Source organism: Sorex fumeus, unplaced genomic scaffold (assembly GCF_029834395.1).
Source record: "Sorex fumeus unplaced genomic scaffold, SorFum_2.1 ptg000002l, whole genome shotgun sequence".
Taxonomy (NCBI): Eukaryota; Metazoa; Chordata; class Mammalia; order Eulipotyphla; family Soricidae; genus Sorex; species Sorex fumeus.
The window spans coordinates 10,496,716-10,523,178 of record NW_026606059.1 but is presented as its reverse complement, the minus strand read 5'-3'; the positions used below and the strand labels follow the sequence as shown (position 1 = coordinate 10,523,178).

The 26,463-nt window shown below is 40.6% G+C and overlaps 1 protein-coding gene and 1 non-coding gene across 2 annotated transcripts in view; one reads left to right on the top strand and one right to left on the bottom strand.

Moving 5' to 3' along the window:
• LRRC69 (leucine rich repeat containing 69) overlaps window positions 1-26,463 on the top strand; it is a 99,861-nt gene that overhangs the window by 33,940 nt on the left and 39,458 nt on the right. The window contains exons 4-5 of the mRNA XM_056113275.1: window positions 3,197-3,392; window positions 7,940-8,011. Of these exons, the coding sequence (XP_055969250.1) occupies window positions 3,197-3,392; window positions 7,940-8,011 (268 nt within the window). The remainder of the gene's footprint in view (window positions 1-3,196; window positions 3,393-7,939; window positions 8,012-26,463) is intronic.
• Window positions 8,178-8,281, bottom strand: LOC130023076 (U6 spliceosomal RNA). Its single transcript, XR_008792399.1, has one exon. It is a non-coding gene; the product is annotated as a U6 spliceosomal RNA (small nuclear RNA).

The window sequence follows — 26,463 nt, the reverse complement described above, 5'->3', positions numbered from 1 at the left end:
AGTTTTTCTCTGTAATATTTTGTAGTTTTACAGGATTTTGTTTAATGTATTCTTAAATTTTTGATTTTTTTGCTTTTAAAGTGTAGTTTTGGTTTAATTGCTAACTGTTTGCTGTTTGTAGATAGAGACAAAGATATTATCTAGCAATTAAACTTGTAAAAATTAAATTGCATATATATTTTATATATACACACATGGGCTGGAGCGATAGCGCAGCGGTAGGGCGTTTGCCTTGCATGCAGTCAACATGGCCGACCCGAGTTCGACTCCTCCACCCCTCTCAGGGAGCCCGGCAAGCTACCGAGAGTATCTCGCCCACAAGGCAGAGCCTGGCAAGCTCCCCATGACATATTCGATATACCAAATGCAGTAACAACAAGTCTCATGATGGAGACGTTACTGGGCCTGCTTGAGCAAATCGATGAACAACGGGAGGACCGTGACCGTGATATACACACATATGTGCATGAAAACCATACATGTATTTAAACATATACATGCATGTGTATATATGAAAGTGTACACATATGCACATGTATGTGTGTATATACAGATATATGTGCATATATTCGTGTATATACAGATATACACATATACTTAAAATTTTTTTTTGAATCACCATGAGATACACAGTTACAGAGCTGTTCTTGGCTGGGTGTCAGCCATACAGAGTTTCAACACCCATCCCTCCACAAGCACACATTTCCCACCATCAGAATCTCAGTTTCCCCCCCTGCCCTTTTCCCCCACACCTGCCTCTATGCAGGCACCTTTTTTTTTCTTATCTTTCTCTCCTTTTGGGGCATTATTTTGTAATCCAAGTACCGAGAAGTTATTATGTTTGTTCCTTTACAGCACACAGTTCTTATCCAGTGATCATCTCCAACTATCTTTGTCATACTGGTTCCTTCTCTATCCCCGCTGCCTTCTCCCCCAGTCGTTGAGGCAGGTTTCCAACCATGGACCAATCCTCCTGGCCCTTGTTTCTACTGTCCTTGGATATTAGTCTTCTAATGTTATTTTAATATCCCACAAGTGAGTGCAATAATTCTATATTTCCCCTCTCCTTGTGACTCATTTACTCATTTCACTCAGCATGATACTCTCCATGTTCATCCATCTATCACTGTCACTGTCCTCCCATTGTTCATCAATTTGCTCGAGCGGGCCCAGTAACGTCTTCATTGGAGACTTCGTTGTTACTGTGTCTGGCATATCGAATACGTCACGGGTAGCTTGCCAGGCTTTGCCGTGCGGGCGAGATACTCTCGGTAGCTTGCCTGGCTCTCCGAGAGGGGCGGAGGAATCGAACTCGGGTCAGTCATGTTGGCTGCGTGCAAGGCAGACACCCTAACGCTGTGCTATCGCTCCAGCCTCATCCATCTATATAAATTTAAAAAAACTATTCTTTGGAAAGGGTCTGGGGTTTGCTCCCCAGCAAACTTAGTGAGTGTAATCAGCTGGTTCACTGCTTGGCCCTGTAATGTAAGACTTTGTCTGGTGGTGCTTTGAGGGATTTCAAATTCTGGGATTGAACTTGGATCTATCCACTGGATAAACTCCAGCCTTTGGACAATTTTCCTGGCTTCAGATATTCTTATTTCAAGGATAATTTACTTTATGGCCTTTAAAAGAAATGTTTGCTAACCAAAAGTGATCAAGAGATTATCCTAGTGGCCAAGGAGACAGTATACTGGGTGAGGCTGTCAGATAAGGCCTTTCAGGTGATATATGACATATATGAACATCAAATATGTTCCCCTGAGCATTGTCAAGAATGATCCCTGAGCACAGAACCAGGAAGGAGTAAACCTTGAATATAGGCAGGTGTGGCTCAAAAAATTTAAATAAAATCCTATATGTTTAAATAAATTTTATAGTTTCAGTTTTTATTTTTAGGTCAGACTCATCTTAAATAAATGTGTATAAGATGTGAGGTAATGCTTAAAGTTTGTTTTTCCTCATAAACTTGTCCAGTTATTGTAATGCCATTTGTTAAAAGATGCTGTTGATAATTACTACTTACTGGCTAATCTTGCAAAGTTATTTTTAAAAAATATATGCCTTTTATCTTTTATTTATTTATAAAATAAGTATAACAACTTTAGTATTGTGCTGATTATTAAACTTAATGTACAAGCACTTAAATGGCATTTAGTACCATATTTTTTCTTGCTTTTTTATTCAAAATAATTAATACTACTTTAGCTTCTATAACAGTCTTTCCTATTGTTCTGAACTTACAAGTTCTGTTATTTTAAGAACTTCTCATTCTTATTTTTGTTATTCTAATATTGACTGTATATAATCTTATAATATACATTAAGTACTGCACCTACCATTGCAAACTCAAATTTTCTTGATCTTTTCCTCTCTACCTGATGTTGTGTTCTTCCCTGATTTTATGTTCCTACTTCATACCTTCATCTACACCGTGATATATACAGCAACTTATCTCTACAAAGTAAGAGAAATACTTTCCACATGAACTAAGTTATTCTCATATCTATTTGTTAGAGTCACGGTCACGGTCCTCCCGTTGTTCATCGTTTTGCTCGAGCGGGCCCAGTAACATCGTGAGACTTCTTACTGTGTCTGGCATATCGAATACATCACGGGTAGCTTGCCAGGCTTTGCTGTGTGGGCGAGATACTCTCGGTAGCTTGCCAGGCTCTCCAAGAGGGGCGGAGGAATCGAACTCAGGTCAGCCATGTTGGCTGCATGTAAGGCAAATGCCCTAACCGCTATGCTATCACTCCAGCCCATTTGCTATAGTATCAATGTCTAAATATATATCTGTGGCTATATTTGTTACCATATCCAGATCTATGTCTATCTATAGGCAAATCTCTACATGTATATCTATATTTATGTATGTACTTCTTCATGATATTTTTCTTTTTTGCTGGCATTCACTTCAATGCATTTAATATATATAAAAAAATAAAAAATAGAATTTTCATTTTTGGAAAACTAGGTTTTATTATAACAATAATTTATATAGAAGAAATCTGATTATAAAATGTCTTTGTACGCTAATTGCAACAGAAATTTTTTATAATCAAATGATCATTAATTGTGAACACAACATAGGTAAGGCACCAATAATCTACTAAAGTAATAGTAATGTAACTTCTAATAAGTGGCTTCTATACAGTGTAAGTTTCATCCACATGCTTTATTATTTATTCTTTAGATTATCCAACCTTAGATATTTGAGTATAACTAATAACAAGCTCATCAGAATTCCTGCAGAAATTTGTTTCCTTAAGAATCTTTCTGAACTTCATCTTAACTACAATCAGCTGAGTTACCTACCTGAAGAGATGAAATGCTTGAAGAAACTCCAGAAGCTTTTCGTGGTCAGGAACAAACTTGAAGCTTTGCCAGAGGTAAGAAAAACATGGATACCAATTTTCTTTGCTTGGAGAAGAGCTTTTTAAAAAAAAAACATCTTGGGAGTGGGAACAAAATAGTTGTGGCCATCCAAGTTCATTTTGGATTTGTTCACCCTCAGATTATATGTAATCAGTTCCCAAAGCCTCTATGACAAACAAAAATTATAGCTTGTACTATTGCACATAGGAAGGCTTGCCTTGCCTAGTAAATAAAATGCACTGGTTCACTTAAAATTTGAATTTCATTTCAGCAATGGAGAATTTTTGGTGTAAGCATATTTCAAATTTTACAGGGAATCACTGTATCACTGTCATCCCGTTGTTCATCGATTTACTCTACTGGGCACCAGTAACGTCTCCATTCATCCCAGCCTTGAGTTCGAGCAGCCTCTCCTTACTCGTTTTTCCCAACGCTGCTGTATTGGAGGCTCTTTCAGGGTCAGGGGAATGAGACCCGTTATTGTTACTGTTTTTGGCATATCAAATACACCATGGGTAGCTTGCCAGGCTCTGGAACTAAAAATATTGTCTGAATTTAAATGAGTTTTCTACATTTGATCTGGCAGCACTATATATGTATGTATACATACATATATCAAAATATAAGTTTATTTTGGCATTGGAACATGTGCTTGGTTTTTCTTCCCTGTCACTCTTGGGCTTTTGCAGCCTGCTCTGTGCCTAGAAGACTGACCTGAGCAAGCACGAATCAACACCTTTGTCCTTTGTTTTCCTCCTGGAGACCAAATGACCAATGAGAGGCACTTGCAGAAGAGAGCCCAGCCATGGTATCTCCCACGAAGATGCCATTCAAGCACTTCTTGAATTTGAATTCGAGCACTTCTCCGTCCTGCCTCAAGCTCTCTTCCTTCCACTTAAGGCTTCTAATGATTGCCTGTTTGAGGCAACTTTGTGAATTTTGGGAAGTAGTTTATTTCCTGTTTGAAAGAATCTTAATTGGTTTCCCATATCTAAATACATGATAGATTTATTAAACTCCTGAACTGTTTCCTGCTAGAAATGTGTCAATATTTATTTTTCTTCATGCAAATTAGGATTCACTTGTGCTTGTGTTGGTCGCAGCATATTATGATCACCGATGGCCTGACTCATTGAATCCATATAATTTGATGGCCTTCAACAATAATTATCAGAAAGCTTTGAGAAAATAAAGGTTTATTACTTATAAGACCTGGAAGTTACATGTTCACTTGTTGGAATAGTCAGGGGTAGGGGGACAGAAAGTTTAAGAATGAAACAGGTTCTGTGCTCCGTCAGGCTTAGATTTTAGGGTTCCTCTTCCTTTTTTTTTGTTTTGGAGTCGCACTTGGTGATGCTTAGGGTTTACCTGGCTCTGCAATCAGGAATCACTCCTGGTGGTGCTCAGGGCATGATATGGGATGCCGGGGATTGAATCCAGGTTGACTGCATATAAGACAAGTGCCCTACTACTGAGCTCTTTCCAGCCCTAAGTCTTTTGGGTGTGTGTGTGTGGTCCTTTTACTTTTTATTGGTGCTTTCAAATCATGAGTGGCCATCTTAAGCACACAGAAGAAAGTTAAAAGAAGAAAAACATAGAAAGTTCCAATTGGCCAGTTATCTAGGTCTGCATTTCTCTGTGGGGTAAGACCCCAGGATATCCTCAAGGACACAGGCGAAAATCCTGTGAGTCATCAATCTAGGACAGGTGTTGGGTGGGCGCTCATAGGAGGGAGACAAGGTTAAAAGCAGCTATGATCAGAACAAAGGTTGGAAAGTATTCACTGAGAAGAAACGGGAATATGTAATCATGTGATTGGCTGTATGTTGGTGTTATGTCTTACTGCAGTACATATCTCATGTATGCAGACACTCACCATTGAGCTTAGTTCAAGCACTTGAATTATGAAAAGGAAATGTCAGTTCTGCGAGTGTACAGTACAATTTGATAGTACGGAGTGTGTGTGCTCTAGTAAATGGAAGAAGAGAAAAGGAGTGTTTAATATGCAGCCCCACGAAGTGAAAGTTCTCAAGGAGGCCAGTCAGTTGGAAGAAAAGAAAAAGAAATGAAAGTACGTTTTTCAGAAGGCTGGCTTGCAGATTGGCCTTTGGGTAGTTAGTAAATTGCCATGTGGGCTGGTCCTCTGAGCCATAGGGGTCCAACCTGCATGCTATCTCCATTGTAGAGATCTTTGGGGAAGAGGAGAGAAACATTATTTGAGTTCTCAACAACCCAAACTCAGAGGTAGTGGCCAGTTTTAATTTTCTAACTCTTAATTCCTTTTGGATAGACTGGTTTCAATTAGAGTTGACATATAAATGATCAATTACTACTGTTTTTCTCTTAAAATAGTCCATAAAATTCCATATACAGGCCAGAGAGATAGTACAGCGGGTAAGACACTTACTTGCCTTGCATGCTGCTGATTGGATTTTATCCCTGGCATCTCATTATAAACCCCAGAGCCCTGCCAGAAGTTATCCCTGAGCACAGAAACAGGAGTCATACCTGAGCACTGCCAGGTGTGACCAAAAGCAAAAAAATTGCACACACACTGACATTTTATTTGTAACTTGTATATATATGTATATATGCATTATATAACTTGTGAAAGATACAGACTGTAAATAAGTATGCTTAAACTTATTAATAACTTTAAGATCTCAATTTCAATGAAAAGGAAAATATCTTGAAATTACAGAATGAATCAGTTCAATTCATTTGTTGGAGGAATAAGCAAATATAACAGCAAAATGATTGCTGTGAAGCAATACATTTTTTAGGACTCAATAACCACTCTATGAGATAAATCTTATTTCTTTATTAGAATAAGGGCTGGAGCGATAGCACAGCGGTAGGGTGTTTGCCTTGCATGCAGCCAACATGGCCGACCCGAGTTTGATTCCTCCGCCCCTCTCGGAGAGCCCGGCAAGCTTCCGAGAGTATCTTGCCTGCACGGCAGAGCCTGGCAAGCTCCCCGTGACGTATTCGATATGCCAGAACAGTAACAACAAAGTCTCCAATGGAGACGTTACTGGGCCTGCTCGAGCAAATCGATGATCAACGGGAGGGCCTTTACGTTTACTTTATTAGAATAGAGAAAGAAGTATGGAACTTAACACACTGTGCAAAAGTCTGAAAAGGCTCAAAGCTTTATCTGATTTTAAAGATTACTTCAAACCAGTGCACTTTTATACATTCCAATAACTTTTTATTTTTAAAATGAAAGGTGCGAGTTTTAAAGGCGTTGGTTTTAGTTTCACTTGTCTATTTTTGCTTTTGTTACCCTTGTTTTCATGTCATATCCAAAAAGGATATATCCTCAAGCAGGCCCCAGTAACATCTCCTTCGTCCTAGCCTAGCCCTGAGATTTTATAAAGTGCCACATTCGAGGCTCTTTCAGGGTCAGGAGAATGAGACCCACAATTGTTACTGGTTTTCGGCATATTGAATATGCCATGGGGAGTTTGCCAGATTCTGCCATGTGGGCAGGATACTTTTGGTAGCCTGCCAGGTTCTCCAGAGTAAGAACTAGATAAGATTTCGGGAGCAGAGTTATAGCCTCTGGGTCTTGGCCGTTGATGGGATTACATGGCGCGGGGCGGGGGGGCAGTTGGTGGGTGTAACACCTACATACTGGAAGATGGGGGATCTTGGTGGAGGAGGCTCCAGTCCCAATCCAAGCAGGTTTGGAGATCTACACCCCGGGTCCTGCACACCTGGGTTCCTCTGCCAGTTCCTTCATGTGTGAGGCTGGCAAAGACCGGAGGTCTTCAGCTGCCAGGGCTCTGCTCGAGGTGGGGAGGGAAACTCAACCCACCCTCCCCCAAGGGGCCCCAGTGAGGACAGCCACGAGCCACCAGCCAAGGGGCCCCTTGGGGGAATGTGGGTTGAGTTTCCCTCCCCACCTCGAGCAGAGCCCTGGCAACTGAAGACGTCCGGTTCCAGCCACAGCCATGCTTAAGATCACTCTCCACACTTTTGGATGAGCCTCACGCATAAAGGAACCGGCAGAGGAACCCAGGTGTGCGGGACCCGGGGCGTAGATCTCCAAGCCTACTCAGATAGGGACTGGGGCCTCCTCCACCCAGATCCCCCATCTTCCACTATGTAGGCATTACACCCACCAACTGCCCCGGTGCCGTGTAATCCCATCAACAGCCAAGACCCAGAGACTATAAAACCCTGCTCCCGGAAGAGAACAACTAATTCAACAAACAAATTAAATTATAACTTCTATTAGAATATCAATTTTATTGAGGAGGACATTGAAGTACAATGAGATTAAGAAATCTGTGCCTAGTTACAAAGTGCAGAAGTTTAGATTTTATCCTAGAAGTGGACTTATTCTTGAGCACCAGGTTATATCATCCCTGAGTGATTGGCGGAAGCAGAGAAGTGAGAAAACCTGAGAATCCAAGGCTTTGGATGTGCCTTGCGAGGAGAGATTGGAGCTCAACTGGTAAAGAGGAAAAATGATCAATAGATAGGGTGTGCATTTAAAATAAATACACATATTGGATTATAAAAAGCTTCCCTCTCCTTTTTGTTTCTGATACAGGGACTTTGTGTTCTCAGAAACTTAAGAGTTCTAGACATAGCTGGAAATCTTATCCAGGCATTTCCACAAGGAGTAAGTAGAATCCAATTCCTTTATTATTGAAAATAATTCTGTTTAGGCTTAGGGAAAAAATAGGAGCAGCCAGCAATACCTGTGGTAATTGGAAACTTGAATTATACAGATGACTAAAAGATTTGCTTTGTTCTAGTATTGCAAAACCTATTCTCTTTTCTTTTTGTAAAATATAAAACGCTTCATGAATTTGCATTTCATCCTTGTTCATGGGACCGTGTTAATCTTCTCTGTATTGCTCCAGTTTTAGTATGTGTCTTGTCAAAGCACATGTTCCATTTTCGTTGTATTCTGTGCCTGTTGAACTTACTTGAATTGAAAGAACTCTAATTGCTACCATAAATATTTGAATATATTAGTTATGGTTAAATGTACTTTGTCAATTTTTTGTCACCTTAGTCTGGAGTGATAGCACAGCGGGTAGGGCATCTGCCTTGCACGCAGCCAACATGCCGACCCGAGTTCGGTTCCTCCGCCCCTCTCAGAGAGCCCGGCAAGCTACCGAGAGTATTCGATATGCCAGACACAGTAACAACGAAGTCTCCAATGGAGACTTTACTGGGCCCGCTCGAGCAAATCCATGATCAACGGGAGGGCCTTTACTTTACTAGTCTTTGTGAATATATTACTTTCATGAACACGAACTTTTATCTCTTGTAATTCAATGTGGCAGTTTGTTGTTTTTAAGACATAAATAAATATTTTCCCATTTGCAAGTGAATTATTTTTTTGTTTAAGTGAAAAAACATGATTTATAAAGTTATTGGTGGTTGGATTTTGGCATATTTCAATACCAATCCCATCATCAATGTCTGTATTTTGATCTTGCTTTATTTCAGGTATTTGAAAAATCTTTGGTCTTGGCAATTTCTAACTTATGTTAGGTGTTTTATATTGCTCTTTTATCCCTTTATCACTTGATCACTTGACATCCCTTTAATCATCAATTTGCTCGAGTGGCTGCCAATAACGTCTTCATTCGTCCCTGTCATGTGCTAGTGTAGCCCAATGGCGTGTGCTCATTCTAGGAACATGAAGAGTGAAGCATGATACTCCAAGCATAGCTCTTTTGATTCCTCTTTGGGAGACCCGAATCGTGTTCTCATCCTGTTTTCATAGGGCCCAGGTCTCTGAGGCATATGTTAATGCAGGAAGGACAGTGGAATTGAAGAGATGTGCCTGGAGCCGGAGGTTCTTCGTCCTCTTAGCTATTTCTTTGATGCTCTTGAAGGCGTCCCAAGACACTCTTGTACTCTTGCGCAACTCAGTTGCCAGGTCATTCGTGATGTTGACTTCTCAACCTAGATACACATAACTGTTGCATTCGGAGATGGTCATTCCTTTGAGAGTGAATGGAATGTCAGGAACCAGACTGTTTCTCATAAACATTGTCTTAGTGAGATTCAGCTGTAGTCTGACCTTTCCATACTTACAGTCGAAGTCGGCCAGCATTTGTGCTGCTTGGCTGATGTTTGGTGCTATTAGAACGATGTCATCAGCGAAGTGGAGGTGGTGTACTTGCTGACCATCTATCTTCACTCCCATTCCTCCCCATTCCGGTCGTTGTATGACGTTCTCAAGGGTGGCACTGAAGAGTTTCGGTGAAATGCTATTGCCCTGCTGAACACCTCTTTTCACATCGATGATCACTTCTTTATGGAATGGTGAGATCCCGGTAGTGAATCCATAATACAGCTCACGGAGGATCCTGATGTCTTGAGTTGGAATGCCCTGTTTGGCTAGGGTCTCAATGACCGCTTCCGTCTCAACAGAATCAAAGGCCTTCTTTAAATCAATGAACATTAGACAGAGTAGCATCTTGAACTCCGAGGAAACCTCAGTGAGCTTGGTTATCATGTGGATATGGTTGATTGTGCTGAATCCTTTTAGGAACCTGGCTTGCTCGCATGGTTGTCCTTCATCTAGTGTTCTGCCAATCCTATTCAGGTTGACTCAAGTGAACAGCTTGCAGATGACAGAAAATAGGCAGATAGGGCGATAGTTGCCAATGTCATGAATGTCATGAATGTCTCCCTTCTTGTTCAGTAGTACAGTCCTGCTGGTTTTCCAGTGGGACGGGACCTTGCATTCAGACAGGTAGCGTGTGAAGAGCTGAGCCAGTGTATTGATGAGTACCGACGGCAGATTTTTCAGGTGTTCAGGTCTTACCTTGTCTGGGCTGGGTGCTGTTCACCAACGAGATGGCATGTCGGATTTTGGAAGGGAACACTTTGGGAACGACATATCCATCCTGTGGAATTTGGTATGTGTGCAGGTGGATGTGGTTATTGAAGAGATCTGAGTAGAAGTCATGGATAATCTTCTTCGCTGCCCTTCTGAAAGATGTGATAGATCCATCAGGATGTCGGAGGACAGTCATCTTGGTCTTGTAGTTGGCGGGTGTTGCGAATGCTTTTCCCGGTTTCTGCCACATCTGCCAACACTGCTGCTCTTCTCTCTTTTATATTTGAGGAAACATGTGTCCACATATAAGATACTAATCAGAAGCCCATAAAGCAGGAGGTGCTCAGGAAAGTTTTATTTTTTGTTTTTTTTAGAGCAATACCTGCTCAGGTCTTATTCCTGGCTCTGTGCTCAGGGCTCATCCCCGACATTGCCGAGGTCATTCCATTAATATCAGATGAGCTGTGCATCTCTTAGACCCTAGTGAAGAATTTTTGATACATTAACCTTGGTGCGTGGCCTCCCAAGCACTGTTCATGGGCCCCTGGTGCCACTTCAGATATACTTGATACAGTGGCCAGTAAGGTTATTATAAGTAAATATGATTGCAGTTACAGTGGTGTTTAGTTGCTTGGACCAGGCGGTATTGAGGGCTGGCTTGTAAGAGCCATCTTGAAGGTCCCCCAGGGTCACACCCAGCGGTGCTTTACGTACGTGTGGTACAGGGCAGCAAAGCTGGATTTAGTACAGGTTGAAAAACAGACTGGAGAAATAGCATAGTGGGTAGGGCATTTGCCTTGCATTCAGCCAACCTGGGTTCGATTCCTCCACCCCTCTCAGAGAGCCCGGCAAACTACCTAGAGTTTCCCACCCACACGCATAGACTGGCAAGCTACCCGTGACATAATCAATATGCCAAACACAGTAACAGTAAATCTCACAATGTTACTGGGCCTGCTCAAGCAAATCGATGAATAACGGGAGGACAGTGCTACAGTGAAAAATGGTGGATTCACCCCAGAAAATCATCTTATCTGAATGCTGACCAGAAGCATCTTATGGAGGAAAATCACTGAGGACTCTAGTTTCAGAAAAGCAGCCTGCAGAATTTCAGAGCGCTGGTCCCTGAAATATCTTCCCTAGCAGCCTATGTTATCTGTCTTTTCTAAAGTTTTGGCGAGGGATATTACGTTTATTACTGGATATAAAAATGTAAGGAAAACATTCTTTAGATTTTCCCAAGTTGAAGCCATGAGTAAATATTTGGTTTTAATTTTGATTCTGCTCTTCATTCCTTTTGTATCTGTTTCAAAGCCCACTCCCCCACCCCCTCCCCACATTTCAGCTGCTCATTTCCTCAAGTCTGTGAACAACGAGATGTTTTCTCAGATCTTGCTACTTCTCATGGACTGGGGTTGTCATTGGGAGGGAGTGCTTTGGAAATATCTCTTCAGAGGTAGTCTCGGTTGTGCCTTCTGCATCATACTCATGAAGCTACCTCAGATATGTTTTGGAAAATGACAACGTTTTGTCATTCAATAGCCTCACTTTGCAACTTCTGAAGAAGGCCCATAGCTCAGAACTTGACTTGTTTAATTATTTAACAAAACCAGTATCTCAGTTCTGAAAAATACAGCCGTCTAATTTAAAATGTATTTATGGAAAAGAAAAGAGAGTAAAAATGGTTAAGGGGACCCAAATTCAGACTGAGAGCTTAAGGACCGAATGTGAGGAATTAAAAAATCCTGGAGATTGATCAAAACAACTCCTGATGACAGTGCCTCACGCTGCCACTGATATTTCAACATATTTAGAAAACTCATACCTGGTTTCTCTTTTTTGTTTGTTTGTTTTATTAGTGAAACACCATGAGGTACAGTTGTAGACTTACAAGTTGTTGTGCTTGTGTTTCAGTTATACAATGATTGAGTACCCATCCCACCACCAGTGCCCATTCTCCACCCCCACCAATCCCTGTATCCCTCCCATCCCCCATCCCCCATCCCACCCTGCCTCTGTGGCAGGGCACTCCCTTTTGTTCTGTCTCTCCTTTTGGGTGCTGTGGTCTGCAGAATAGACATTGGGTGGCAGTCATATTCGGTCCATAGACTACTTTCAGCAGGCATCTCCCATCCTGGGCAGATCTTCCCAGTACCCTTTATTTGGTGCTCCCTTCTCTATCTGAGCTGCCTTTACCCCTAGAGTGTGCGGCTGGCCTCTAAGCCATGGAGTGAACAACCTGGTATTTATCACAGCTGTTCTTGGGTGTTAGTCTCTTATTTTGTTACTTTATGTTCCCCAGATGAATGCAATCTTTCTATGTCTGTCCCCTCTCTTTATGACTCAATTCGCTTAGCATTGTATTTTCCATGTAGTACCACTTGTATGTAAATTTCATGACTTCATTTTTTCTAACTTCATGCCTGGTTTCTTCAGGTACAATAATGGTGGTGATTTTTCTCCGCTGTCACGTAAGCTCTTCATGTCAGGTTTGCACGGTCTTTTAGAAATAGAACTGGTCCCCAGGTTCCCCTGGAGCTCAGAGTCAGGAGTCACCCATGAGCACTGTTAGGGATGGTCCCCAAACCATAAAAACAACAAAAATATGATCTTCAGTTACTGCAGGTCACAACTCAAGATGATAAAACTATTAAATCTAGAGAAAGTAAAACCTGCTCTTTCATATAAAATTATTTGAAATGGTAATTATGGTCTTCAGTAGGAGACATACCACTAGAGGGCACTGGGGGAGAGAACAGGGAGGGTGAAATATTATATGCCTAAAACTCATCAATCAATAACTTTGTAAATCATAATTCTTGAATATATTTTTAAAGAATACCACCCCCTGTCCCTCAAATTCAGCCCTTTCAACAGGGAGAAAAGTAAATTACTTGCCATTAAGATTTTTTAACATTCCCTTGAAGCAATTTAAATAATTTCAAAAGACTTTTAAGACCTTTCTCTGACTCTTCTTTGCCTCAGGAGAACATTTGTTTTTCAAATTTCCATCATTTGAAGAAAAAGCTGGCCTTCAAAAGTGAGAAAAATTTTAATGATCATCACTAGGGACATTGTGACATTCATTTTTGATGTGAAATTTATAGCAAAAAATAAATCCCCAAAAAGCTTTTTTCAAATTAACAGAAAACTTTATGTTTATGTAATATGTTTGACCTAAATTCTCCATTAGCAATCTATCTAAACTACCTAAATGATTTTTATTATTTTTTTTTAACATTAAGGAAAGACATTAAAAGTTATCTCTCTGTGGGGCTATCGTGACAGTATAATGGGTAGGACATTTGCCTTGAATGTGGGCCTAGGTTAAGAACCTGGCATCCCATATGGTCTCCTGAGCACTTCCAGGAGTAATTCCTGAGTGCAGAGTCAGGAGCAACCTTTGAATATCTTAGATGTGGACCAAAAGCAAACATACAAAGAAAAATTAGTTCACTGAAATAATGCTTTGCTTATCTGGCAATTTGCAAATTTTCCAAGATATATCTTATATTAAAACATGATTTGGAAAAAGACAAGTTTGGTATAAAACATTCTTCAATACCGAGTATACTGACTATCCCAGAGAAACAATTTTCTAATAGCAGAAATCTCAAAGTTGAGGGTGGAGCAGAATGCCCGGTGTAGGCTCTCTAATGTAGATGGCTGAGTTTCTGGCTCAGTAGATTGGGGAGCCCATAAAGTTGCACTTTCCTTAAGTTCTCTGGTGTTATTGATGCAGCATGTCCAAAGGGCACATTTGGAAAACCAGAAAGCAGAGAATAGAGCAGTGGTAGAGCTTGGATCTGTATTCAGGATTACTGTGTGCAAGCCCAAGGGTCCATCCATCTGAGTATTCTAAGTGAAAAAAAAATGTATACTGAAGGAAAAGTATTTGGTCTCAGGAGTTACAGGCAGGGGAAGTTCCTCTATGAGACGCAGATAAACAATAGTTCCCTTTGTCTCACTGGGAGTTTGGGTTCTGAGAACTTTGCAGTGCCCTTGACTTAAAATGATACCCGAGGAAAGTTCCTTGTACAATAGAGTTCTTGTGTGCTCTTAAAAAATTCTTCACACAGGAACTCTGACTTTGGTTTGTAAACACCAGGAATGCCTCTAAAGTTGGAGGCGTGGTTTTGTACGTTACTTAGTCCTCTTTACCTGGTTGGTGGATATAGTTGGAGCCTATTTACCATTGGCATAAGGATTTATTTTATTTGGGGGGGCTGTGAAGGGTCACACCCAGTGATACTCAGGGTTTACTTCTGGCTCTGCACTCAGGAATCAATCCTGGGGTTCTCAGGGGACCATATGGGATGCTGAGGATTGAACCTGGGTCGAATGCATGCCCTACCTGCTGTACTAATGTTCTGATCCCTGCATAACGTTCCAAACCTTTCTTCATCACTAAGGCTAAACATCGGAGAAAGGTTTTTGCATATAACTTGTTGTACTTATGTACTTCTTTTTTAAAAAAATTGTTATTGCTGCTGTGGTCCAGGGATCACACTGAGGCCTCACAGATGTAAGGCATGTCCTTTACCTCAGATTCATATACCCCCACCCTGTATGTGATTCCAAACCCTACAACTTATTTGGGAGAAATCTGGGTAAGGTCAAATCTTCATCTTGCAATTTTCAATTGTTTTTGAGTTCTGTATTCCTAAAGCTCCCCAAGATTGCACTCACGTGGAATATAAAGTAACAGAATGGGAGACTAACACCCAAGGATAATAGAAACAAGTACCAGGAGGTTTGCTCCATGGCTTGGAATCCGGCCTCACATGCTGGGGAAAAAGGCGGCTCAGACAGAGAAGGGACCGCCAAGTAAAGGGAGTTAACAGGGCCTGCTTGGGATGGAAGATGCGTGCTGAAAGTAGACTACAGATCGAACATGAAGGCCATTCAATACTTGCATTGCAGACCACAACACCCTAAAGGAGAGAGAGAGAGAGTAAAAGAGGCAGAGTGGGGGAGGGTGCAGGGAATGGGGGTTGGGAGGGATACTGGGATCATTGGTGGTAGAGAATGGGCACTGGTGGAGGAATGGGCACTCGATCATTGTATGACTGAAACGTAAGCATGAAAGCTTGTAAATCTGTAACTGTACCTCACCATGATGCATTAAAATTTTTTTAAAAATTAAAAAAAAATGTTCTTCATTTAGCCCACTAGCTGTAACTCCTAACAGAAATTTAGATCTAGCTAAAACATTTTCAAGGACATATAGAAATTTAGATCTAGCTAAAACATTTTCAAGGACATATAGAAATGTACCAATGTCTCAGAATATCCTTTGTTCAGTGAAGACCTTGAAGAAATGCTTTAAATTGAGGTCAAAGAGTTGACTGAAGCACATGGTACTCGGGGTCCTGTTTTCAGTTCTGGCAGCATATGGACCTCCTAAACACAGTCAGTCCACATCCCGGGGGACCCAGGCCCCCGAGCACTGCTGGGGGAGGTCTCTTGTACAAAAGATGTAAATCATAGCTATTGCTACATTTTTTCATAGTGATTTCTTTCAGTTTCAGACTAATTATATTAACATTCCTTTGAATCTGTACTCTCCACAGATTCTATGTGGGAGTTAAGACTCCTAAGTATTTGTTTATCCCTCGGGTTTGTATGTATAAAGTTTTTCATATAAGAAAAAAATGAAATAGAGCCTCATGCAATGGTAGTGTTAAGAGAAAACCTATGTGTGGACTATTTATAGTAGATGATAGCTAAAGCACCTATTTTATATAGGTCCCCCTTGTTTTCCTTCAGGAATTCTTCAAGCTTTTCATAAATTAAATTTTGAGGGTAGTATAAGCATTTTCTCCTTTTACAGAAACACAGAGGGAAAAAAATGAACAGCTTTTCCAGTCACACAAATCATTCGAATGGCGAAGAAATGATCTGAGCCCACTGTTCCCAAACAAAAATGAAATATGCCTGGCTTAGCAACTTACCAGTTGTATGACCTTAAGCACATAATTCAATTACTCTCTGCGTTATTCTTTTTTCTCATCAAATTGGAAATATTAATGATATTTTTACCATAACATTGTTGGGGAAGTGTCTGACGTGGTGCTTAGCAAATATAGAATGAATGAAAGATTAAATGAGAAAATACTTGCTAATAAAATCTTTATTAGTGCTTGGCACATTATAAATATTAAACATTTTCTTTTCATCTGAAAAACTGCTCTAGGTTATTTTCTACCAAAGACCCATTTTTTTCCCCTTAGGCCTATCTTGATTCAGAGAACAGAACTAAAATACTAACATACTATTTTCCTCAATAGTTCCTCTTTCTTTTTATTTTGTTTTTGGGCCACACCCATTGGCTCTCAGTCCTACTCCTGGCTCTGTGCTCAGAGACTATACCTGGTAAAGTTTAAGGGACCGTATGTTAACAGGGAACTAACGTGGGTTGACTGTGTGCAAAGTAAATGCCTTAATCTCATGTTCCCTCCTTCTTTAGATTTTTGTTTTGCATTCACCTGCTGATTTGATTCTCATCATATCTTTTTCCTCTTTCCTTGCTTGGTTTCTGAGTGGCATATCTGCACTGTAGCACTGTACTGTACTACTCCTGTTGTTCTTCGATTCACTCGAGCGGGCACCAGTAATGCCTCACAACAAATTGTGAGACTTGTTACTGTCAGTGTCCGCCCGTTGTTCATCAGTTTGCTTGAGCGGGCCCAGTAATGTCTCCATTGTGACAATTGTTACTGTGTTTGGCATATCGAATATGTCACGGGTAGTTTGCCAGGCTTTGCCATGCGGGCGAGATACTCTCAGTAGCTTGCCGGGTTCTTCAAGAGGGGTGGAGGAACTGAACCCAGGTTAGCTGCATGCAAAGCAAACGCCCTGCCGCTGTGCTATTGCTATAGCCCAGTGGCATATCTGTTTCTCTGAAATTAAGACCTTATTGTTACTGAACCACCTTTTTTAGATTCTACTAAATTTGTCAGGGCTGGAGCAATAAGCAATAGCACAGCAGTAGGGTGTTTACCTTGCACGTGGCTGGCCTGGCCTACCTGGGTTCAATTCCTCTGCCCCTCTCAGAGAGCCTGACAAGCTACCAAGAGTATCTCGCCCACACAGCAGAGCCTGGCAAGCTCCCCATGACATATTCGATATGCCAAACACAGTAACAGAAAGTCTCACAATGGAGACGTTACTGGGCCCGCTTGAGCCAATTGATGAGCAATGGGAGGACAGTACTACAGTGCTACTAAGTTTGTTGCCTGCTGCTAATTCTAATGTCTATTCTTCTTTTGAGTAGTTTTACTCTAAAATGACTTCTGTACTTTTAACCAATGCGAACTTCTCTTGACTCATACCAAGTTAAACTTGTCTTGCTCTAGTGTCCTTGCTTCAGACACCAGTTGGACATCTAGCACGGACAGATTCTGTTCTCTTGTTAGTCTTAGCCTTATATTTGTCTAATTCATAAAGCATAAACACTACCAAGTTTGTGTGTTTTAGTATTTTTTAAAAATCCAAACTTTGAATATTCCCCTAAGTAAGTAAAATAGCTTAGGACTTAGAATAAAAAGTTTGCAAATTTGCAACCAGAAAAGAATATAATAGATGACAGGAGAAACAGAAATGTGTTTGTGAAAGATCAGTAAAATCAATTTAAGGTATTTTAGATGACTCTTGATTATCTACATGAAGTATCGCAGGCTCTGTTCTTTATATATCTATGAAGGAGTAAGACTCAGTTTCCCTTTGCCAGCAAGAGAGACCCCAGTTTCCTCTCGCCAGCAGTTCTATTTCTCCCCATCGACCTAGCACACCTCATCTCCAAGGCCCTGTCTTTAACATTCCCGGAATTTCCCAGGACAATATTATTCTGCCCCAGAACTAGGAGTCACAAGACTAAGAGAAATACCAATACTCGAGGCAGATTTTATTCAGAATGACTCAAACCAGCCAGATGACTCTCTGCATTCTCTGTAATAATTGTTGATTGATAAGAAATGCAATGTGCTTCCACAAAACTCCCTTACTTTCAACTTAAAGTTCTTTTTCACACAGGGGTTCCTTTTTCTTTCTCTCTTACTTTCCAATAAACTTCTAAATGTTCCAGTAACGCTGAGTCTGAGCATCTGTATTACTCGTTATTCTTGAAAACACTGAAGAACCTGGGAATAACGAAGAACAGAGACCTGCTATCAATGCTCCAGCACCACCTACATCACGCATTGCATGTCGAAGTACTTATTAACTTCCTTAATAACTCTGTAAATCAAGCTGCCCCTTAAGTCCTCTTGTTCTGTGGGCAGCACATGTGCTCTAACAGCTCTTAGTCCATTGCTGTAACAGCTCTTAGTCCATTGCAAGGGTGGTGGTCAAGGGGGAGTTCTGAGGCAGTTGATGGTCTTCCTCTGACGTTCTCGACCTGGCTTTTGTTGCAGAGCTGACTCTTTTCCAGGAGTCTAGCCTCTTCCTCTCCCAGGAAGCCTCTAGCACTTGGCCTGGAATTCTGCATCACAGTGGTTTCCGGACTCCTGAGACAGGTGTCCATGTCTTTAGGCTGTGTCCAGATTTCAGGCTCCTGTTTTTTCCAAAACACATTTTATTAGAGCCCCCTGTCTCCATGCCTGCTACAAAATCTTGTTCTTCATTTATTCATCATGTTATATGGACCCACAAAGATTTGGATATGCAATATGGTGAGATAATGTGAAAGGGGGAATCACACGACAGTAAATGACAGTAAATAAATAGAAAAAGAATTGACTGAAGCATTTTACTAGTATGGCTTATTTAATTAAAAACATAAACCATCTTCAAACTTTGTAAGTTCCATATAAGTATGTCACATACGATGTAAGTCTTTGTAATGATAATATGTGGATTGGTATTGACTTACTGGACAAACTGCCAAGCTACCGAACGTAACCTGCCCACACGGCAGAGTCTGGCAAACTCCCCGTGGCGTACCCAATAAGCCAACTACCAGTAACAATGAAGGGTCTCATTCTCCTAACTCTGAAAGAGCCTTGAATATGGCACGTTTAAAAAAAATCTCAGGGCTAGGATGAAAGAGACATTACTGGGGCCTGCTCGAGGCAATCAACGAATAACAGGATGGTCGTGATCGTGATACTTTTGTGCTTAGTATGAAGTCAAGTGAAGAAAATGTCATATTTTTGAATGTCTCATAATCTCTAAGTGATTTTATCTGACTTCCACGGAGCTTTTATAGATGTAGTTATGCACAAATATACCAAACATGCACACACATATTCCTGTGGAGTTATTTAGTGTTGGGATAGGGGAAATATTTCTGTGAAACTGACTGAATACTTGAAGAATGGTTACTTCAAATGGTCAACACATCCATGATCATAAATGTCCTTAAGTGGTCAAAAATACTATAAGACTGTGGGAGAGGAACTTTTTGGGAAAATGAAATTGTGATGTTTGCCTTGTAGAAAAACTATTTAAACTTTCAAACCTTTTTTTTTTTTGCCAAGACAATTCGAAAACAGCATGAAAGGGTCAGAATGATTCACAACAAAATGTCCATAAAATTCTGGTCAGAGCCATCTCCGAAGATGTCCACAATCTGATGATTTCATTTAAGTATCTACTTTGCTAAAATAACTGTGAGAAATTTAGTTGACTTCACTCTCTTCTCTTTCCCCTTTTTTGAACTCAAAGAGCAAAATTAGAGAGCCACTTTGCTCTTGCTTTCATGGCGATGATTTCCTTTTTTGGTTTCTACTGAATATTAAGGAAAACTATCCCCCATCTTCAACAGTCATTACATGCCTCTCTAAAATTTGACCTTAATTTAAAAACTGTATATTTTTCCTTGGTTATCAGTACTGCCTTAAATGGTTCAGTTTATTAGGAACTATACATTTAAGTAATATGTAGTGGCCTTTAAGGAAAATGGACACAAGCCAATGCTTGCCTAATGAAAACCCCTTGTGGGCCCTGTGGTTTTTATGTAAGTGATGTAAGCTTAGCTAGTATAGAATTAGCGAGTTCCAAAACTTGACTTAATGCTTTGCCTGTCACTACTTTTATGAGAATGAGATCATGGATTTTGCTGTTTCTTACAGGGTCGGAGGAGGTGGCAGGGAGTGAGGAGAAGGGTGTTGAATTATACATCATTGCTTCTTTAACCGTTCTAATTTTTAAAAATCATGATATATATGCACATATTTAAATAAAAGGCATTGAGAAATTCATGAGATACCCTGAATCCAATGAGAATTTGAATAAAACTCTGATTCAAAAGTTGAAGACTCAAGTAAGAGAGGAGGTCCGGCTTCTTTTCCTGGTTCGGCTCAATTAAACAATCTCAGTTCTGCATTTCTCTTTCCTTATATGCTCTTAGGAGATTTAAAAGCAAGTTGGTTTTGGATTCTTATAATTACGTCCAAGGACCCTGTCCATATGGTATGGTGATGGACAAGAGTCTCTAGTGACCCTTGGAAATTTTATTCTTCTAGCTAAGTAGCTAAAAAAAAAAATTAATGTGTCAGGAGTGGGAAAGGATCGTGAGACACTGGTGGGTGTGGAGTTGGAACATCATCTGCCCAAACTCTATTATTAACAGTATTATAAATCATGGTGTCTAAATAAAAATTGGAAAAATGAGAAAGTGATTCAGAAGATGAAAGAAATGCCTATCTTTGAAACGGTGATTCCCAAAATTTAGAAAATGGTCACTTCACTTGTTGAAAGGGAAAATTAACTTGCTCTAAGTTAGAGAATTGAAGCAGTGGTTGGGACTGTGGTATAGCTGTAGTGTAAGTTATTTCAAAAGAAACATCAATGCTTTGGTTTTGTTTGGGGTGCACACACCCCATTGTGCTCAGGGCTTACTCCTGGCTCTGCAATCAGGGATCACTTTTGGCAGATCATATGTGGCACCAGGGATTGAACCTAGACTGGCTGTGTGCAAGGAAAGCGCCCTACCTGCTACTATTGCTCCCGCTCTCATGGGTCAATAATTTTGAAAGATTAAATTTAATACAGAATGGGGAGAGACATTGCAGTCCAGTGATGTACCTCCTATGAGATATTTTAGGCTTGATTTTCATTGAGAAAATGAACCTCCTGCCCACTGTCTTAGGTAAACTGTGTGTAAAGTTAGGTATTTTGCCTCTTTTCACTGATATACTAGAATGCTCCAGTGCCTGGCACAAAAGAGGTAGTGGATAGATATTTCTGGATAATGTATGCATGTATATGTGGGTGTATAGGTGGATGAATGGGTGCGTTGAATGACGGATGTTTTGGATCGGTATAAACTTTACATAACAAATGTATGCCATTCTCTAAGAAGTTGTAACTAATTTGTGAAATTTGAAATTCAAAAGTAAGTCTAAGATGATGGTTTTCAATCTGGGAAGGGTTTGCCTCCAAGGATTTTTGGCATTGTCAGGAGATATTTTGGGTGGTCATAACTGAGGCATCGGGGTGATGCTACTGGAATTGAGCGAGAGGTCTAGAGATTGTTCTAGAAGGTTTTAGTGCATGGACAGTCTTCCATAATGTACTATCTGTGCGAGTGTTAAAGATAAAAATAGCGTGGTTTATATATATATATATATAGGTCATGGTGGTCCTTCTGTTATTCATCGATTTGCTTGAGCTGGCCCAGTAACGTCTCTATCGTGAGACTTGTTGTTAGTGTGTTTGGCATATTGAATACGTCATGGGGAGCTTGCCAGGCTTTGCCGTGTGGGCGAGATACTCTCGGTAGCTTGCCAGGCGGAGGAATCGAACCTGGCTCAGTCGGGCTGACTCTGCACAAGGCAAACGCCCTACACTGTGTTATCGTTCCAGCCTATATGTCACTGTAGCACTGTTCTCTCGTTCATCGATTTACTCGAGTGGGCACCAGCAATGTCTCCATTGTGAGACTTGTTACTCATGGGCAGGATACTCTCAATAGTTTTCTGAGCTCTCTGAGAGGGATGGAGGAATCGAACCCAGGTCAGCTGTGTACAAGGCAAACGCCCTACCCATTGTGCTATCGCTCCAGCATATATATACATATATATACACACATATATACACACATATATACATAGATATGTATATATGTGTGTGTGTATATATATATATATATATATATATATATATATTACTTTAGGGCCACTCCATGTGTTGCTCATGGTTTACTCCTGTCTCTGCACTGAGGGTTAACTCTTGGCAGGGCCGAGGGAACATTTGGAATGCTGAGGATTAAACCTAGGTCAGCCATGTGCAAGGCAAGTGCCCCACCCTCTGTAATATACTCCAGCCCAGTTTTAATGCTTTAATTTTTATATATTTTACTCATTCCTCTATGTTTGCCAGACCATAGTTCCTAAAAAATATAGCCATATCAAATATATTTTAGAGTGTATAAGGATCAGCAATGGTGCTTGTTAAATTTTTATTTCATTATTTTTAAATTTGGGTACCGTGCCCAGTCATGCTCAGAGAACCATATAGTTTTGGAGGTCAAAACCAGGCTTACTTCATGCAAAACATGAGCTCCAACTGTTTAAACCATCTCCCTGCACCTTGTTAAAATTTTAATATCTTGCTCAAATATACCCATGTATTTTGAATTGTTATTCATATGTGTTTGCTTCAAGATTTGTTTTTTCTATATAACTCACCACATTGTGTAAGTCTTCTATTACATTGCCTAAAGTACTTGGGATATAAGAGCTCAGATATTAAAATACAAAACAAACAAAAATAAAAACCTGATTGCGATGCTATTCGATATGCCAGACACAGTAACAACAAAGTCTCCAATGGAGATGTTACTGGGCCCACTCGAGCAAATCGATGATCAACGGGAGGGCCTTTACCTTTACCTTTACCTTTACCTCCAAAATTTCTTATGTTACGTTGCAGGACACTCTGTTGCAAATCTGCAGTGAGAGTCGGTGCTGAGAGAATCAATTTTCTCATATTTGTAGGATTTTCATGAGGAGAGGGTTAAATAAGTTTATGGAAGACTTAAAGTGGCCCTATAAATGCTACCTTGCTCTACTTTTTGCTGTAGGTACCCACATGTCAACAAAATCCCACTGGAAGGTACAGAGATGGTGTAATGATGAGTTAGGTGTAGTGATTAGGGGCAGGAGGGATGAAAGATTCTAAAATATCACAAAATGGAAAATCACTTCTGTGTCAAGAAAATAACCACCCAGGCATGACAGGAAATTTGGCCAAGAAAGTAGTTGTTTATCTTGTTAGACTAAGGACCACCTCTCCTTAAGAAAGTCTGGCAAGAAAATTCCCTGGGCCGTGTACTGATGGCACAGAATCTTCACGGATGGGCAGAGGGAGGAGTGATGAGCTCTTCCGTCAGCTGCAGAAACGGTCCTGTGCCAAGGGCTTCCGTGACAGCTGCCCGACAAATGTAATGATAGCTCTGTTCTTTGAAAATCATACGTTTGGTTTTATGCAAAGTACATGAGCAGCATCATTATGTTTTATTTCGGATTTGGGGGCTACACCCTGCAGTGCTCAGGGGCTCTTCATGGCTCTGTGCTCCAGAGTGACTCCTGCTGGTGCTCAGGAGACCATGTGTGGTGCCAGGGAGCAAACTGGGATTATGTCCATTATAATCATATGCAAGGCAAGTAAGTTCCTTCCATCTTATACTTTTTTTTTTATGGGAACCTTTTTTCTTTTCTTTTTTTGGTTGGGGCAAGGGCATGCTTTGAGCCATGGTACACTTCCCCACTCCCCCCCCCCCCCCTTTTTTGGATAAAACACTAAATCCATATTTATGTACATGTAAAAAATAATCTTAGGCTGAAATATGTCAGAAATAAAACAAGTTATGCCTGCTGTTTAACAACTTAAGTATGGACAATTAAAACTGGAATGAAATAAGTAGACTAAAAAACCCCAAGGGATCGGACCTCTATTGTACTGTTGTCTCAGGAAAAAAAACATATAAAACCAGTAGTACCCCAATAATTAATACCATATGTCTATGGTAGTGCGTTTGCCTTTCATGTGGCCAACCAGGGTTCAGTCCCAGGCATCCCATATGGTTCCCTCGAGCACAACCAGGAGTAATTCCTGAGTGCAGAGCTAAGAGTAACCCCTGAGTGTCACTGGGTGTGATCCAGAAAGCAAAAAAGAAAGTAAAAAATAAAAGCAGCAGCAGACTCATGTGTATTGCGTAGCTGTAAACCCTGAATGAAAGCTCTGGCTAAACAGATTCTGTTGTGCCTGGTGGTTAGAAAGGGCATCTAGTGGCAGCGAAGTCTTTCTTGTGAAAGGAATGGCCCATTTAATTGTTGCAGCGAAGAAAGAATTTAGGGTGTGTCATATTTTTAGCGACCATGTTGCTGACAGACTTTTTGATTGGCAGGGCAGTGGGGTGTGTGTTTGTGTGTGTGGACGCACCCAGAAGTGTTCCGAGGCTATTTCTGACTCTTCTCAGGATTTACCTCTGGTGGTGCTCAGGGACCATATGTGGTACCAGGGATTCGAACTGGGGTCCGCTGCATGCAAAACAGACACCTTCACCTCTACACATTCTTTAGCCCCTGTTCTTGTACCTTCAAGGGGAACTTGAAAGAAATTATAAGTGTGGGTTTTTAAAAGGATGTACTTATAAGAAAAGTGAGCTATAAATAAAAAACATAATTTGAAACAGAAGACCACCCTGGGCACAGAAATTTTAGACCACTACATCATGTATGGGATTCTAAAAAACCGATACAGGGGGGTTAGTAGCTGGCACTGAGCAAGATATCACCATGCGTCACCATGGAGTGACTATGAGATTTTTGCTAGTGTAGCTCTTGGTTTCAGAATATAATTCTTTTGCTCACTTTCTCTTTGTTATGCTTATAAGTTGGGAGTTGGTGGCAATTTAGTATAATTATTTGGTGGATGGCTTTTCAAGATATTTGGATATTTCTCTGAAGCTAAGACTTTTCCTCCGTATATGTTGGCACTTGATCTTAGCCAAAAGGCCGAGAAGCGATCCTCCGTGTATGTTTGAAGACTCAGAGTCACAGCATCAAATAACAAGCATCAGGAAGTACAGATATTTGTTGGGTTTTCTTTTTCTACATAATATTGTACATACTTCGACCTTCCTTCTGTGTTAATGGAAGAAGGAAGATGAGTGAAATAAGAGATTTCAGTCTTTGAATGCTGGCATTGGGTTTGAACTCCAGCTCTGAAAGTTATGTTTGATTTCCTATAATTCCTGCAGATAACAGCATATTGAAAGAGATCTCTGAGTTGGCCATAAAAGAAAACAGGTTTTCTGAGGGTAGTTTTACAAATTAGCTTTCCAAGGGAAATGTGGTGAGTCAGGATTTTTGGCAGTGGCTTCTTTCTCAGCCATAACCCAGTAATGAGTAGCTAGTGTGCTATCTTTATATGAGGCAACATTGTGTTGTAGAAGACATGAAATTTTGTGGGCTGAATGTGAATTTTAGGTTTGTGGCTTCTAGCTTTGTGATTATCGCCAAGTTTTCAAAAAGTCCTTGAATTTGCATTCCATTACTTATTTTTTAAAAAGATGATAATGGAGTGATAATTCTGCTGTGAGAATTGACTGGGACAATAATGTAATTCATCAGAAGTACAGCAAATGTTTTGTGGATTGTGAATATATTTTATGCCCTGATTCCCATTTTCCCTATACTGTCAAAGCATGCTTCACCACCACAAACATACCAGTACAGTGGTGAAGGAGGAAGCCCTGGATGTCAAGTCTTACATAATTGTGCTAGAAGGTAGTTATCCCTTCCTCCCCGCACTGTTTTCCTTTAGACTATCTCCTACGTATCTATGGTACTCAGAGAACCATTTTTTAAAAAAGATTTTGGTGGGGGTTGTTCTCCCAAGTAATGCTTAGAGGGTGCAGGGCCTACAAACAAGTGACTTAGTCAACTGGATCAGCAGCTCAGTGTTAGGGAGAGAGTACGCAGTGTTCAGAGGTACTGGGCTCATCAGGGCCCTCTCGTGGTACCTGGTGGCCCTCCATGGCCATACCCTGTGGAGCTCGAGTGCCCCGGTGGTGCTGGAAATAGAAATTAAGTCATGAATCTACCTCTGTACTAATTCCTCGGACCCTCCCTTACATATCTCAAAGCCCTCTACAGCAATATGAGATTTTGAGAAAATGAATGTATTGGGCATTGAAAAAACAGTAAACTGAAAAAAGTTTATGTAATTATGAATTTCTGAGGAAGATTGTTGGAAATCCAATGGATGTTAGCATATTTTTACTTTATAGAAGGAAGAGGCCCTCCCGTTGATCGTCG